Raw genomic sequence first — 16,787 nt, 5'->3', positions numbered from 1 at the left:
AAAAAAGTAAAAGATTATCGTTGTCGGCAGCACATCTCCCTGTGTAAACAGGGAGACACGCTGCCGACATGATAATAATGTATGGGGACGAGTGATCGGAGTAACGACTGCACGTCCCCATCCATAGCTCCGTGTGACAGGAGCAAACGAGCGCCGATCAACGATGACTCGTTGATCGGCGCTCGCTGCATCGGCCGTGTATCGGCTGGTGTAAAAGGGCCTTTACATACAGTACAGGGATCTATCCTAGATGCGCTATAGAGTTTCACAATTTGCATTCCCCTCATGTATTTGCTATTATTATCTAACTCCGAGCACAAAAGGTTAAATGACGAGATCTTTTAAACGAAATATTTTGTTTTCCTAAATTAGTAATGTAATTAAATTCATAGAGAAAGATATAATCATGTTCTAAGATAGGAAAATGTATGTTTGTAAAAGAATACTGTTTTCTTATCAACTGGAGCACTGTAATTTTCTTATCAGCCGCCTTTTGTCCGCAATTATCAGCTGTTTTTTGATAATAGCAGTTTTATAATTACTTTCCAAAGTAAAGAAAGAGAAATCGAGGGAAATGACATTAGTGTAGAGAAGTCTCAGAAAGGTTTAATTATGTAATTTAATTTCTCTACATCTCTCTACATGGAAGCCTATAATAAAACGCAAAGGGAATCATATATATTAGAGGAACAGCTAGCAGTAGTGGGGCAGGGGCTGATTTGGCCTATAATCTATTACTATGTCTGTTATTATTAATAGTGCGTATTATGGTGTATATTGAAATTGCTAACATTTTATTTTGCTCGCTATGTTTTCTAATGGGTGCCCACGTGATATTTGCATAAACTATTACTATAAAATATTAAGGAATTTAGAGAGGCCTTCATAAAGAGGTCACAATTTACAGCACTACTGGATTAATCCAACACGTCCTGAAATCCAGTGGGTTTGTAAAGTTTCAATACCTATAAAGTCCAGGCCAAACAGAAAATCTGTTTCAGCAATAACATTCATATACGTCAATACTGGATATAGAATACCTATGAAGACATATATAGACAACAATACTAGAAGTGTAAATAACCATAGTACAAGTAAAGCACTAACCAATTTTAAAAAAAAATCTTTATTTGGAAAATATTTAAAAACATACATAGACCATCACATACAACATAAAACACATAATAAAATGTGGTAGTAGTATCTAGGAGCAACAAATGTATCATATTTATACATCCATGGAATCAAACAGTGTATTGTCAAGGTATTGACAATACTGTACAAGAATACCTCAACAGTTAACGGTATACTAAATATGTACACACTGGACAAAAAATACAAATGAGAGTATCAGAGAGACTGATCCAAGATATAAAAAATATATAAAGTCAGGATCAGATCCATGTCAAATACCAACCCATATTCTACATGTCTGCCCCTAAATAAGTCAACCACAGACCACACCAAGACACCCCGACGTACGTTTCGCCGTCAGCTTTTTCAAGGGGTTTGTAAAGTTTGCTGTTTTAATCTTGAGCTGTGCATTAGTCAGCATCTTTTCAATTTCCAAACAAGGATATAAAAGAGCAAAAGCATCAGGTCAGCAAAAGAAACCAATATAAAAACTATTTTGAAAGGTCCATATGATGATCCCTAATTGACTTATGGGAAAGCAGTGACCCTAAAAGCCATAAAATATAGCAATTTGATTAGATATTGAAGAATTTGATTAGCCTGGCACCTCACCAGTGCTCAGCTTGTCAGACTTTTAATGTTGATATATAGATATAAGGTAGCTATTGTGTTAACATCTGCATTCTGGTTTCAGTTCTTCTGCTCCGTCATAGGAGCAGAACAATTAGACCGAGCAGAACAACTAGAATACCAGAAGCTCGGGATCCGTTTCATAATGGAAACCAACGGTGGCGACAGAACCCATTGACTTTATTGGGTTCAGAATGGTCTACGTCATGGTTTTTGTCATTTTGTCCGGCTAAAACAATGGAATCTGTGATGGAAGTCCCTAATGGAGCCTCCGATGCAGATGTGATCAGGGCCGAACATTGAGTGCAGCAGATTAGGGTAATATCAACATAGTCAATTGCTGAACAAATAGATGAAGTTGAAGCGAGAGATGAGTAGATAATTGAACATGAACAGGGAGTATTATGACCACTTACCAGTTCTACTTTAGATAAAGAAATGTTCAAGAATAGCTTCAAGGCCCGTATGCACATAACAATTAATATTATATTTAAAATGTTTCCGAATGTCAATTTAACATCGCAGGCTAGTATATGTGAAGCTCTTCTGAGAGTTTGCTTCACAATTAACAGTGGCAGCCAGTGTGTCTTCATATAAGTAGGTCCATAAAAGGGACATCCAGAAGTATTCCATAACAATAACATCCAGTGCCCTATAACATTTCTCTAATAACATTGACAACTAGATTGACCCCACAACACTCTCCCATAAAAGTGCTAGCTAAAGTGTTTCCATAACAGGGACATCCATAATGCACCCATTACAGTAACAGCCACAGTGGCCCTTAACAGTAACAAGCAGAGTGCCCCTACAACAGTGCTGTCATAAAAGTAATAGCTAGTGCTTTCATAACAATAACAGGTAGAGTGCACCCATAGCATTATTACCATAACATTGACATCCAGAGTCCCCCATAACAATGGCTCAGTGATCTCATAACAGGAACGGCCCCATGACAGCCATATACCCCCATGACAGTAACAGCCACATCCCCCTTTGACAGTGACAGCCACATTCCTCATGTTTGTATAGTGACTGCCAATAATATGTATTATAATTATATTAAATTTGGTTTACTGAGGAAGTTTTTATAGTATTTGAGTTGGGGACAATAGAACTATGGTGCCAGGAATGGACTTAAAGGGGATGTCTGTTTTAAAAAACTCGATTTGAAATACCTTTATAGAGAATAAGGTTAGTAAGTAGGTAGGGGAACTTGTTTTGTACCCTCGTCTAATAACTGTAGCGGGGAGAGGCTACAAAGAGTGTCTTGCGTTTTGGAGGGCCCAGCACTTTTGTGACTTACAAAGACAGGCCATTGCACATGTAATGTTTTATTTTCCCTGCGGTGGTGCTGCAGTATAATTGAACGCGCCACCACACATTATAGCTTATCACTGGGGTCCCAACATTGAGACACCCTGTGATAACAAAGATGTTGCACAAACTAGACAACCTCTTTCATTTTAAAATCATTTAAAACAAGTAAATATAGAAAATATTGAGTAGGATGATTAGAATTACAGTTAAATAAATCATTTACCATTATTAGTAACGTATTTTCAAGGGTAAAACAGTGCACTCATAACTATATATGACTATTTTGTTTAGGATGGCACAGTCTTTGATGGTCGGCCGATAGAATCATTGTCTCTGATCGATGCCGTGATGCCAGATGTTGTACAAACCAGACAACAAGCTTTTAGAGAGAAGTTGGCTCAACAGCAAACTACATCCACAGCATGTGCACCAAGTGTAGCACCTGTCACAACTCCGCCAGCAGCTCCTACATTACAACAGAACACACCAAAGAATGGAGCAGCCACTGTAAATGGTGAAGAAAATGGGGCACATGCAATCAGTAAGTAAAAGGAAGTGTATAGTACAATAACATCATATCTAATGCTAAAGCCTCAGGCTTGTAGAAATGTGTGCAAATGTATTAGAAATGATAACTAGAAACTGATGTAACCACAATGTTAGGGAACGTCCGCCCCTTTAAGATTGCCATGGCTACTAGTCTAGCTTCTGGGCGGTTCTGGTTTTAGTTTTCAGCCAATCCCTTTTCTCTGTCGTTCCTCCTATCAGGTGTAAGGGTCGAGAACTTAAACCCTGGTTACTTCTGTGTTCTTTGCTTGTAAATTTCCTGGTTCCATGTGTTTGATCAAGCTTTTGACTATACCCTGTACCTTTGGCTACTTTGACTTCTTGGAACTGGACCTTGGCTTGTCTCTGGATTACCCCTTGCTTACGGATTTGGACTTTCTGCTCCCGGCTGGTTCCTGACATCCCCTAGCTTTGTGATTTGGACTTTCTGTTTACGCTCTGGTTGCCTTGTTACCTGTTCTGGTATTGCCTGCATTGCACTTCTTATCCAACGCCGAACTCTATTAAAACAACCGGGGTTCTATGTAGCAAAAACAATCCCGCCTTGCGGTGGGCTCAGGCGGAAACCAGAAAGTAGCCTTAGACTCTGTTAATCAGTGTTGTGACGGATTTGGAGTTGCGGATTTATTTGCATGCTTAGTCCCAACAGTCTCCAGCAGCGTTTGGGGAATCGTTCACCTAACAACTCCATAAACTTCCATCCTGGGAATTGCTTAACCAGTGATTCCATAACACACAAATTATGGTTTCTTTTTATCAGCTTCAATTAAATAATCCCGAAAAAAAAAAATAACAATTAGCACAGTGTATGATCGTACATGATGTAAATTGTTTGAGTAGGGGCACTTGCCTTGCGAAGATTGAGAAACACTGGTCTACACCATGATAAGGAATCTTGGGGGTAGATAAGTGAATTAGGGTTAACATATCTGCTAGAAACACCATAATGAATGAAAGAGGAAATAAAATATACACCTTGTCCATTTACATATACTAATAATAATAAATTTGTGCTGCATGTGAAGCTAAAATAAGGTACAGTACATATGCTTATGAGCATATGTGGTAATTTACCTTTCCTCAGTGAGTCTTCTCCCTCTATACAGAGCCCTTAACTTTTTCCACTTTAGTAACGATCTAAAATTGATAATTTATTTTTTTCCCATCAGTCTATACACAATATCCCATAATGACAAAGCAAAATAAGATTTATAGAAATAAAAACTGAAATATCACTCTCACATAAGTATTCAGACCCTTTGCTATGAAACTCAAAGTTGAGATGAGGGGCTTCCTGCTTCCACTGACCACCCTTCAGAAGTTCCACTGTGGAGATGGGAGAACCTTGCAGAAGGACAACAATTTAGGCACTCCACCACCAGCATTTATGGTACAGTGACCAGACAGGCCACTTCTAATGAGCCTGCTTAGAGTTTGCCAAAAACCACTTAAAAGTTTCTCAAACCACGAGAAACAAAATTTTCTGATCTGATGAAGCCAAGATTAAAAACTTTGGCCTGAATGCCAAGCAATTCTGAAGGAAACCTGACACCGCCCATGGCCAATACTATCCCTCTGGTGAAGAATGATTGTGGCAACATCATGCTATGGGGATGTTTTTCAACTGCAGGACCTGGGAGACTAGTCAGGATCGATGAACAGAGAAAAGTACAGTGAAAACCTTGATAAACCTGCTCTAGAGCCCTCTGGACTTTACACCGTGTTCCAAATTATTATGCACATTGGATTTAATTGTCATAAACATTTAATTATTAGTTTTTCAATTAAACTCATGGATGGTATTGTGTCTTAGGGCTCTTTGCATCATTGTAATCAATCTCAGACACCTGTGATAATTAGTTTGCTAGGTGTGCCCAATTAAAGGAAAACTACTTAAGAAGGACGTTCCACATTATTAAGCAGGCCACAGGTTTCAAGCAATATGGGAAAGAAAAAGGATCTCTCTGCTGCGGAAAAGCGTGAAATAGTGCAATACCTTGGACAAGGTATGAAAACATTGGATATTTCAAGAAAACTTAAGCGTGATCATCGTACTGTGAAAAGATTTGTGGCTGATTTAGAGCACAGACGGGTTCGTTCAGATAAAGGCATAATGAGGAAGGTTTCTGCCAGACAAATTAATAGGATTAGGAGAGCAGCTGCTAAAATGCCATTGCAAAGCAGCAAACAGGTATTTGAAGCCGCTGGTGCATCTGGAGTCCCACGAACCTCAAGGTGTAGGATCTTCCAGAGGTTTGCAAATGTGCATAAAGCTATTATTCAGACACCCCTAAACAATGCTCACAAGCAGAAATGGTTGCAGTGGGCTCAGAAATACATGAAGACTAATTTTCAAACCGTGTTGTTTACTGATGAGTGCCGTGCAACCCTGGATGGTCCAGATGGATGGAGTAGTGGATGGTTGGTGAATGGCCACCATGTCCCAACAAGGCTGCGACATCAGTAAGGAGGTGGCGGAGTCATGTTTTGGGCTGGAATCATGGGAAGAGAGCTGGTAGGCCCCTTTAGGGTCCCTGACGGTGTGAAAATTACCTCTGCAAAGTACATAGAGTTTATGACTGACCACTTTGTTCCGTGGTACAAAAAGAAGAACCGTGCCTTCCGTAGCAAAATGATGTTCATGCATGACAATGCACCATCTCATGCTGCAAAGAATACCTCTGTGTCATTGGCTGCTATGGGCATAAAAGGAGAGAAACTCATGGTGTGGCCCCCATGTTCCCCTGACCTCAACCCTATTAAGAACCTTTGGAGCATCCTCAAGCAAAATATCTATGAGGGTGGGAGGCAGTTCACATCAAAACAGAAGCTCTGGGAGGCTATTCTAACATCCTGCAAAGATATTCAAGCAGAAACTGACCAAATACTCACAAATTCAATGGATGCAAGAATTGTGAAGGTGATATCAAAGAAGGGGTCCTATGTTAACATGTAACTTGGCCTGTTAAGTTTTTTTTTATTGAAAGAGCTTTTGATTTCTGTAAATATGACCTCCTGATGCTGCAAATTCAACAAATTACCATTTTAGTTCTCTTTACAACCTTTAAAATGTTTTGATCTCTGTTATGCATAATAATTTGAAACAGTGCATTTTGAGTTTTTTACTTCTAAAAAAAAATCTGTTATCATTTAGGAGATTTGTTCAATAAAATTTGCATTATACTCCAACGGTTGATGGCTTGAAGATTATACTGACTGTCATTTGCATCGATTATTTAGGAAAATCAGCGAAAAATAACATTTGCATAATAATTTGGAACGCGGTGTAGACTTGGGCGGCGGTTTCCCTTTCAACAGGACAATGAACTAAGCACTCAACCAAGACAACGCTTGAGACAAGTCTTGAACATCTATGGAGAGACCTGAAAATAGCTGGGCATCAACATTCCCCATCCAACCTGACCGAGCGTGAGACAATGTGCACAAAAGAATGAGGGAAGATGACATAATGTTGTAATCGCTATGGAAGATGCCTCAACAAAGTACTAAAAAAGTGTCTGAATACTTAAGGGGGTTTTACACTGGCCAATTGTCGTGTAGACGAGCGTTCACAGAATGCTCGTTGCCATTAATTACCCAGTGTACACAGGGGAATGATCAGCTCAATCATCTGCTGGTCGTATCGATTAAAAAAGGGAAATATTATCGTTGTCGGCAGCACATCTCCCTGTGTAAACAGGAACACGCTCTGCCGACATGATAATAATGTATGGGGACGAGCGATCGGAGTAACAACCGCTCGTCCCCATACATAACTCCGTGTGATAGGAGCAAAAGAGCGCCGATTAACGATGTCTCTTTGATCGGCGCTCGCAGCATTGGCCGCTTATTAGCTGGTGTAAAAGAGCCTTTGTGAAAATGTGATATTTCTGTTTTTTAATTTTTAATAAATTTCCACATATTTGGACTAACCTGATTTTGCTTTGTCATTAACAGGTTGTATGTGTGTGTAGATTGATGGAAAACACAATGAATATGACCTATTTTTGAATAAGACTGTAATATAAAAAAGCGTACAAAAAGTGAAGGGCTCTAAATGCAGTGTTAGGCAATGTGGTGTTCTTCAGTTATCACATTGGGTGAGACATATCGTGGGTGTTATGTCAACATATACAAGCCCTAATAGGTATATTCTGGTGATTAAATTCCCTTTAATGTTCACGATATACAGAATGAAAATAGAAAAAAAATATAATGACTTGTATGTCCTAACTTAATTAAAAAGTTTATTGGCAACCTGTTATGATAATGTGGAAGTTTTAACTAGCAAGAAACCAGCAAAAGATTTGGGTGCAACCGCTAGTATAGCGTGACATACATACCCTAATTTAGGTGTCTTCTATGTTGTCAAATTCTCTTTCATGTTCACAGTATACAGAAAGAAAGATAAAATGATAAGTGTCCTCACCAATTAGTAAATATAATTTTTGGTGCCCTGTTACTTAACTAGCAAATCAACCAGCAACACATTATATTAATTCCCTTTGGCTTATAGAATCAATTTTTTTGTTCCTTTTCCAAAAATATGTTTGCACATTTTCTTGGAAGAATTTTTTTTAACACTGCAGATCCTCTCTTACTGCAGACCAGAATGGGCACATAATTCTGATTAATCATTACAATCTTAAGTACTTCATGCCTTTGTAGAATTGGTTTATGGATGTAATTACATTTTCAAGCTGCCATTATCTTGGAAGTTTTCATAAAGCATTTCAAATATAAAATACTGCCTATCATAGGAAATTATTAGAATTTTACATTTCAATTTTCTTTTAGTATTTTCATTGAATTAAAAATAGATACAGACCAGACTTACAAATGACTTTTTCATACCAGCCGTTGACAGTATCATTATATATCCATTGAGTGATATTGGATATACAACAAGATTCTTATGTGTTTTGCAGATAACCATGCAGAACCAATGGAAACTGATGGTGATGTGGATATTCCACCAAACAAAGCAACGGTCCTTCGTGGACATGAATCAGAGGTATTCATCTGTGCCTGGAATCCAGTCACTGATCTTCTAGCATCTGGGTAAGTATACAGAATCAGCAGTTTAATTATATAGTTGGAATTATGTGTCATTGTATTGTAACTGTGAATTAAGTTAGTTAATACGATCATTTAGAATGTGATGGCAGATGAAATTTAAGGCAAAGCTATGCACATAGGCTGTGGTATTATAATTGCTCCTTATATATTAAAAGCTATGCACACCTTTGACACGTTTTGTTTTTAAATAAAATTGCACATCAGTGTAATTGGTGCAACTTCCTAAATACATTTAATTAAAAATTATTTTGAAATAAAAAAATTTACAGCTGCTTTTTATCCTTTATACAGAGCAGCTGTATCTTGCGCTGACACCTGAATTTGTCAGTTTGGCGGCACTGATGTGTTCAGTGTCAGCGGGTCCTGCATGCAGGGCTGGCCTAAGGGGTGTGCGACCTGTGCGATTGCACAGGGCGATGCACCCTCCCAGCATGTAGGGGGTGCCTCTGGGCTCTGCCTCTACTCTGTGCTCTGCTCTTAGTTACACACTCGGAGTAAACAGGAGCCAAGGAGCAAAAGCGGAAGCTCCGCTCACAGCCTGTCCTGCAAAAAAACTGAGATCCTGTCCGCAAGGAGAGATGGTAAGTGTTTCTGTGTGTATATGTTCCAGTATGTGTGTGTATATGTGTCTCTGTGTTTGTATGTGTATATGTTACAGTATGCGTGTGTCTATATATGTGTCTGAATGTGTTTATGTCTCTATGTAAATGTGTGTGTTCAATATTAAAGTAGAACAGTTAGCTGCCCCTCTATACCCTGCTGCAACTTATATACTCTGCTAACCCTGCTGCACCTATATACCCTGCTGCCCCTTATATAGCCTGATAACCCTTATATACCCTGCTGCCCCATATATACCCTGCTGCTCCTTATATACTCTGCTGTCTCTTATATACTCTGCTGCCACTTATATACCCTGCTGCCCCTATACACTCTGCTGCCACTTATATACCTTGATGCCTCCTATACACCCTGATGCCTCCTATATACCCTGCTGCCCCTTATATACTATGCTGCCCTTTATATACCCTGTGGCCCCTTATATACACTGCTGCACCTTATATAGTTTGCTGCCCCTTATATACTCTTCTTCCCCCTATATACCATGCTGCCCCATATATACCTTGCTGCCCCTTATATACCCTTCTGCCCCTATACACCCCATTGTCCCTTATATACCCTGCTGCCCCCTTTGTACCCTGATGTCCCTATATACTCTGCTGTTCCTTATATACCCTGCTGACCCTTATATACTATGCTGCCCCTTATATACCCTGCTGCCCCTTACATGCTCTGCTGCCCCTTATATACCCTGCTACCCCTTATATACCCTGTTGTCCCTTATATACTCTGCTGCCACTTAAATACCCTGCTGACCCTTATATACTCTGCTGCCCATTATATACCCTGCTGCCCCTTATATACCCTGCTGCCCCTTATATACCCTGCTGCCCTTTATATAACCTGCTACCCCTTATATACCCTGCTGCCAACTATATACCCTGAGGTCCCTTATATACCCTACTGACCCTTATATACTCTTATATACCCTTATATACTCTGCTGCCCGTGATATAACCTGCTACCCCTTATATACTTTGCTGCCCCTTATATACCCTGCTGCCCCTTATATGCCCTGCTGCCTGTTATATACTCTGTTGCACCTTATATACTCTGTTGCCCCTTATATACACTGCTGCCCCTTATATACTCTGCTGCCCCTTATATACCCGGCTGCCCCTTATATACTCTGCTGCTCCTTATATACCCTGCTGCTCCTTATATACCCTGTTGCCCCTTATATACCCTGCTGCCCCTTATGTACTTTTCTTCCCCTTATATAGCCTGCTGCCCCTATATACCTTGCCGCCCCTTATAAACTCTGCTGCCCCTTATGTACCCTGCTGCCCCATATATACCCTGCTGCCCATTATATAGCCTGCTACCCTACCCCTATATACCCTGCTGACACTTATATACCCTGCTGCCCATTATATACTCTGTGGTCCCTTATATATTCTGCTACACCTGATATACCCTGCTACCCCTTGTATACGCTGCTGCCCCTGTGGGTATAGTTACTACTACATTATCTGTACTCAGAGAGTTATCACTGTGTTATCAGTGATGTTTCATAGGTCTGTAGGTAACATCTACTACATTATCTATAATCAGAGAGTTATCACTGTGTGTTAGCTGTGGTGTTACATAGGACTGCAGGCAACATCTACTACATTATCTGTACTCAGAGGATTATCACTGTGTTATCTGTGGTGTTACATAGAACTGCAGGCAACATCTATTACATTACCTGTAATCAGAGAGTTATCACTGTGTGTTATCTGTGATGTTACATAGGACTGCAGATGACACTACTACATTATCTGTACTCAGAGAGTTATCACTGTGTTAGCTGTGGTGTTACATAGGACTGCAGGTAGCATCTACTATATTATCTGTACTGTGTATACATGTGCCTGTGTGGGTATATATGGGCCTGTTTGTGAATGTGTCTTTGTGCTTGTATATTTGTCATTCTATGCATTTGTATATGTTCCTGTCTGTGTATTTATCGGAGTGTGTGTGTGTGTGTGTGTGTGTGTGTGTGTGTGTGTATATGTGTCTGTATGCCTATATATTTACCTGTATGTATATATTCCTGAATGTGTATATATATATATATATATATATATATATATGCCTGTATGTCTAAATATCTGCCTTTATGTATGTACAGTATATATGATCCAGTATGTGCATGTGTATATATGTGGTTAATTTTTTGTTTGTGTAGGGCAGCAATAGAGAGTCTCAGACAGGGCGCCATCCAACCTAGGGCCGGCCCTGCCTGTGTGTCTCTGATACGCAGGATCGAGCTTTTACCGATCACATCTAAGTTCATAACTTAGATGTCAGAGACACGCAGGACCCGCTGACATAGAACCCGTCAGTCCCGCGGACCTGACAAATTCAGGTCTTAGCGAATAATACAGGTACTCTGTATACAGAGTACAAAACAGCTGTGTCTCAAAAAGTAAAAATTATTTTTGATAAAAAGTATTTAAAAAGTTGCATCAAACACACTATTAGACATTTTTATTAAATAAAAAGAACTATTTTAAAGGTGTATATAGACTTTAAAGGCGTTGTCTGGTTTCAGCTAATTTATTTTATTTTTTTCGTAATTAAAAGTTATACAATTTTTTAATATACATTCTGCATTAATTCCTCACCGTTTTCAAGATCTCGCTTGTTGTTATTCAATAGGAATGTTCATTGTTTACTTCCATGGTCATGTGATGGATACATAGGTGCACAACTCGTTACAGTATGTGTATCAGAGCTGTGTCTTGTAATGATCCCAGCACCTGCGTGTCAATCACATGACCATGGACACCATTTTATCTACTGGGAGTAAACAATGAATGTTCTCACTGAATAACAACAAGCAGAGATCTTGAACACCGTAAGGAATTAATACAGAATGTATAATGGTAAATTGTATAACTTTTAATTTTAAAAAAATTTAATAATTATTTGCTAAAACCGGATAGCCCCTTTTAATTTTTATTCTTATCGGCTGATATTTAGTATTTTAACTGCATAATGGTGTAATACCATAAATGGATTATGGAGCTGATTTTATCATTAACCCCTTCCTGCCTTGCAACATAATAGTTTGTTGCCGTTTGCGGGTAGTTATTACAGCACAGTGATAACACGGTCACAGGGGCGGTCTACCTATATACAGCTCTAACTTTAGCAAATAGAGATATTTGTTAAAACTTGGAAAATACAATGAATTAATTCATCCATAAATCAAGAATGATGGGAAAGATTAACAATGTTGTTCCTACAATTACATCAAAAATCTAAATTTCCTTAATTTTTTTTACAAATTAAAGATCAGGGGACTCAACAGCAAGAATATGGAATTTGAATGAAAACAGTAGTAGCAACTCCACTCAACTAGTTTTACGGCACTGTATACGAGAAGGTGGACAAGACGTTCCAAGCAACAAAGATGTCACCTCATTGGACTGGAATGTAAGTTATTTTTACTGACCATTGTGAACGGATGGTTCTCTTCTTGATCTCTATATGATCTCCAAAGGGGTTTTGCAGTTTTGTATAAATTAAGTTTAAAGGGGTTATCCACTACCGGACAATTGATGACCTATTCCATCGGATAGGTCATCAGTATATCATCGGTGGGGGTCCGACACCCGGATCCCGCACCGTTCAGCCGCTACGGCTACCTGCGGGCTTTCGATGTTAGGGCACACTATGCAATGTACGGAGCCAGAAGCAGTTGGATCCGTACATTGCATAGCGGCCGTGCTGATGAATTGCAGCTCTGCTCCTATTCACTTGAATAGGAGCAGAGCTGCAGTACTGCTGCTCGGCCGCAATTGCATGACCGGAGCTATCTGCTTCCGGCTTGGACGTCCGGTGCTCGGAGGCAGCCGGAGCGGCTTAACAGTGCAGAGTCCAGGTGTCGGACATTATTCACAAAGTACGCACAGTACACAAAGTACACACATTATGCACAAAGTACACAAAGTAGGCACATTATACACAAAGTACGCACATTATACACAAAGTATGCATAGTACACAAAGTACACACGAGTATGCACATTATACACAAAGTACACCTTGTAAACACATGAATATGGACATTAAACACACATGAATATGGACATTAAACACACATGAATATGGACATTAAACACACATGAATATGGACATTAAACACACATGAATATGGACATTAAACACACATGAATATGGACATTAAACACACATGAATATGGACATTAAACACACATGCACTTACCTTTTATGTCTTCACTGCAGCTCTTCTCCTGCTCACAGCACGAAACAGAGCCCGCCGACAGTCTCCCCTCCCCCAAGTCCCGACAGCTAGCATCAGAGGAGAGATGTTTAGAGCAGGGAAGGGGGGCTGGAGGGGGAGCTTCTAAAGCAGCACAGACCACGGCTGCTAAGTAGAAGCGAAGCTCCCCTCGCCTGACAGGTGCGGTCCTGGCACCGAGGCTCCCTCCGGTGCTAGCGACGCCACTGGGCATGAGGGGGTTCGGGCGGTCATGGGCCCCCTGGGAGCCTTGGGCCCCCTGGGAGCCTTGGGCCCCGGGCGACCGCCCGAAACGCCCTAATGATAATCCGCCACTGTCTCAGGATGCTGAATGAAATTAACAGTTTTTCTACCTTTGTTTTCCAACAGGCCGACGGCACGCTCTTAGCTACAGGTTCTTATGATGGCTTTGCAAGAATCTGGACACAGGATGGTAAATACATTTTTAGATTAGTATTTTGATCCTAATATCAGCATTTTTTTCACTGAAGTACAATGCCTGCTGAATTTGTAAAGATCTAAGTGCATGACGAGTTATTGTAGACAGTTGGTATATGCATTATCTGCATGGATCTATAGGTAAACAATAGGAGCAGCAGATTTACTATATCCAAAGTTTTACTTCCAGTGATGTTCAACTACATTCCACAAACTCTGATACTTCATCAAAATATTATTTTTCTTACCCTCCTATTCCTCCTAAAATTAGATCTCATATTATACTAGCTGTGCCTAGTATAGAAATATACCAGAAGGTGTCCAGGCTTTTCCTGCATGGACAATGTAAATACTGTGGCACATTATGTACAGGTGGGTTGCTATTATTATTATAAGCTATAGAATCGGTATAATGTCTAGCTCCCTACACATATAACCCATCTTTCAGGATTACTAAAGCTTTGACCATGTACATTCCCGCACACAAAGCTGATGAACAGAGGCTTAAAGAGGACCTGTCACTGGGTCATATAAGTTGAACTGGTTTACTAACCTTAATAGCGCTGTCTCTCTGATTCCAGAACTGTTTTTCTTTTTTCATAAACTTCCCCGTTCCAGACATATGGCCCTCTGTTGTGTTGGCTCCCTATATGTTAATTTGCTGTAGTTAGCCAACAGGGCGTGAACTGCCCTCAAGCTGCCTTGTGCTCAGGGCCGGCCTTTGGGGTGTGTGACTTGTGCCATCCCACAGGGCGCATCACTCCAGCAGGTGGAAGGGGTGCTGCGTTGTCTCCCTTCCCCTGCTTGTGAAGCGCCCGGGCTCGGCGACTCTGCAGCTTCATTTCGGCCCGGGCTCTCCTTCTCTGCTCAGTGGCATAATTACCACTGTAGCAGCCATGGCGGCTGCTAGCGGCACCATCGAGCATGAGGGCGAGGGTCCCGCCCACCGGGACTGGTGCCGCCATATCCGGTGGCTCCACTAGCAGCCGCTAAGTCTGCTACAGTGGTAGTGACGCTACATTCAATAGTATCTGCATCCACTTCTCTTCAGAACGCCCAGCTTCTGGCAGTGCAGATCTGTGACGTCACTCACAGGTCCTGCATCGTGTCGGACACATCGGAACCAGAGGCTTCAGTTGATTCTGCAGCAGCCTCGGCGTTAGCAGGTAAGTCAATGTAGCTACTTACCTGCAAACGCTGATGCTGCTGCAGAATCAACTGAAGCCTCTGGTGCCGATGTGTCCTCGCTCGTCTGACACGATGCAGGACCTGTGAGTGACGTCACAGCAGTGATCAGGCAGAAGCTGGGCGTTGTGAAGAGAAGTGGATGATACTTCTCATCAGAGCGCCCAGCTAGTAAAAGTATTAAAAACACCCCGATGTACGCACATAATACACGCCCACTTGGACTTTTACTTTTAAACACGCCCACTTGGACTTTTGCAAGCCTCATTTGCATAACTACAAAAATGGTCATAACTTGGCCAAAAATGCTCGTTTTTTAAAAATAAAAACGTTACTGTAATCTACATTGCAGCGCCTATCTGCTGCAATAGCAGATAGGGGCTGCAAAATCTGGTGACAGAGCCTCTTTAAACTCTATACGCCAGTCTTAAGGAAAAGTTTGAGACAACTCAGGCACATTTTTCAAAAACTTCTCAATTAATGTTCTGCATTTTTTGGCCGGGCCATGTGACACAATTGTGGCACAACGACAGTGTCCAAGCGCCATACGGTTCCCAAAAATCGGTTCCCAAAAACCGCTCGTACAAGGTTCTGATGTCGAGCAGCATCAGGGCCTTATATGCGATGCAGCACTTCATCAGTGCTGCATTGCATACGAGGTCCTGACTGTGAAACGTGCATCAGGTGTGGTGGGTCCTCCTGTCGCCTTAGGGTTTATTGCCTTCGGTACTTTTTTGCATACATGTATATCAGTGGTAGTCTATTGATATTCCCTATATGTACTCTGTACATGCATTGGTAATGTGGAATTTTTTGGGGGGGTCAGGAAAGCCCACCATTTTTTCCAGTCTGTGTGTCCATTAACTTTTTATCCATATGCTTTTGCATATTTTTATATTTGGACTTAATAAAAATTTACCTTTTATGCATATATTTTCTTGTCCTGCATGAGTTCTTCTTCTTTGGTGTCTAGCATTTTTACTGTAATTAATTGGAGGTATATATATATTTAAGGACGGTACAAGATGCAATCTTTATATTACCCGCTCACATCACTTTTCTTTATAAGGCTAGGGTTACACAGGCGACTGTTGTTAGAGCGCCTGGGGTCACCCGTAGTCGCAGCACCAACACCACAAAATCTTATGCACTGCAATCCCAGTGCTGCGACCGAAGGAAAGTGTCACTTGATAATTGGATAAAGATGCAGTATGCTGCATCTTTCTCTGGCTGTAAGATAGTATTGTTTTGGGAAATGCTGCGTGTAGCTTCCATCATATGAACTCATGTTACCTTTCGCATGCGACATACTCATGTGTAGCCATAGTCTTACCATTAGAAACATCTTAAAATAATTTTCCAACATTGTGTAATGCCAGGGGTTACAGAGATAGTAGCCTCTATGGTGCCAGGCCCGCTACCCTTACCACCCAGTGGCGCACTGTGACCAGACCTCTCTGGGGGTCCATGACTCTGGGTTCCATGTACTCGTGAAAATTGACACAGCACCCCAACTGTGATAATACAGGAGGTCAGTGCATGTCACCAGTGGCCGATTA

General features: G+C 40.8%; 1 protein-coding gene across 3 annotated transcripts in view; it reads left to right on the top strand.

Moving 5' to 3' along the window:
* The window catches only part of TBL1X (transducin beta like 1 X-linked), a 276,885-nt gene that overhangs the window by 210,577 nt on the left and 49,521 nt on the right, over positions 1-16,787 (top strand). For all 3 annotated transcript variants that reach the window (XM_075853975.1, XM_075853977.1, XM_075853976.1), the window contains 4 exons: positions 3,376-3,625; positions 8,580-8,712; positions 12,636-12,777; positions 13,975-14,038. In XM_075853975.1, the coding sequence (XP_075710090.1) occupies positions 3,376-3,625; positions 8,580-8,712; positions 12,636-12,777; positions 13,975-14,038 (589 nt within the window). The remainder of the gene's footprint in view (positions 1-3,375; positions 3,626-8,579; positions 8,713-12,635; positions 12,778-13,974; positions 14,039-16,787) is intronic.

The sequence above is a fragment of the Rhinoderma darwinii genome, chromosome 2, assembly GCF_050947455.1.
Source record: "Rhinoderma darwinii isolate aRhiDar2 chromosome 2, aRhiDar2.hap1, whole genome shotgun sequence".
Classification (NCBI taxonomy): Eukaryota; Metazoa; Chordata; class Amphibia; order Anura; family Rhinodermatidae; genus Rhinoderma; species Rhinoderma darwinii.
Note: the sequence above shows the minus strand (reverse complement) of the source record. Positions and strands in the feature narration are given on the sequence as shown.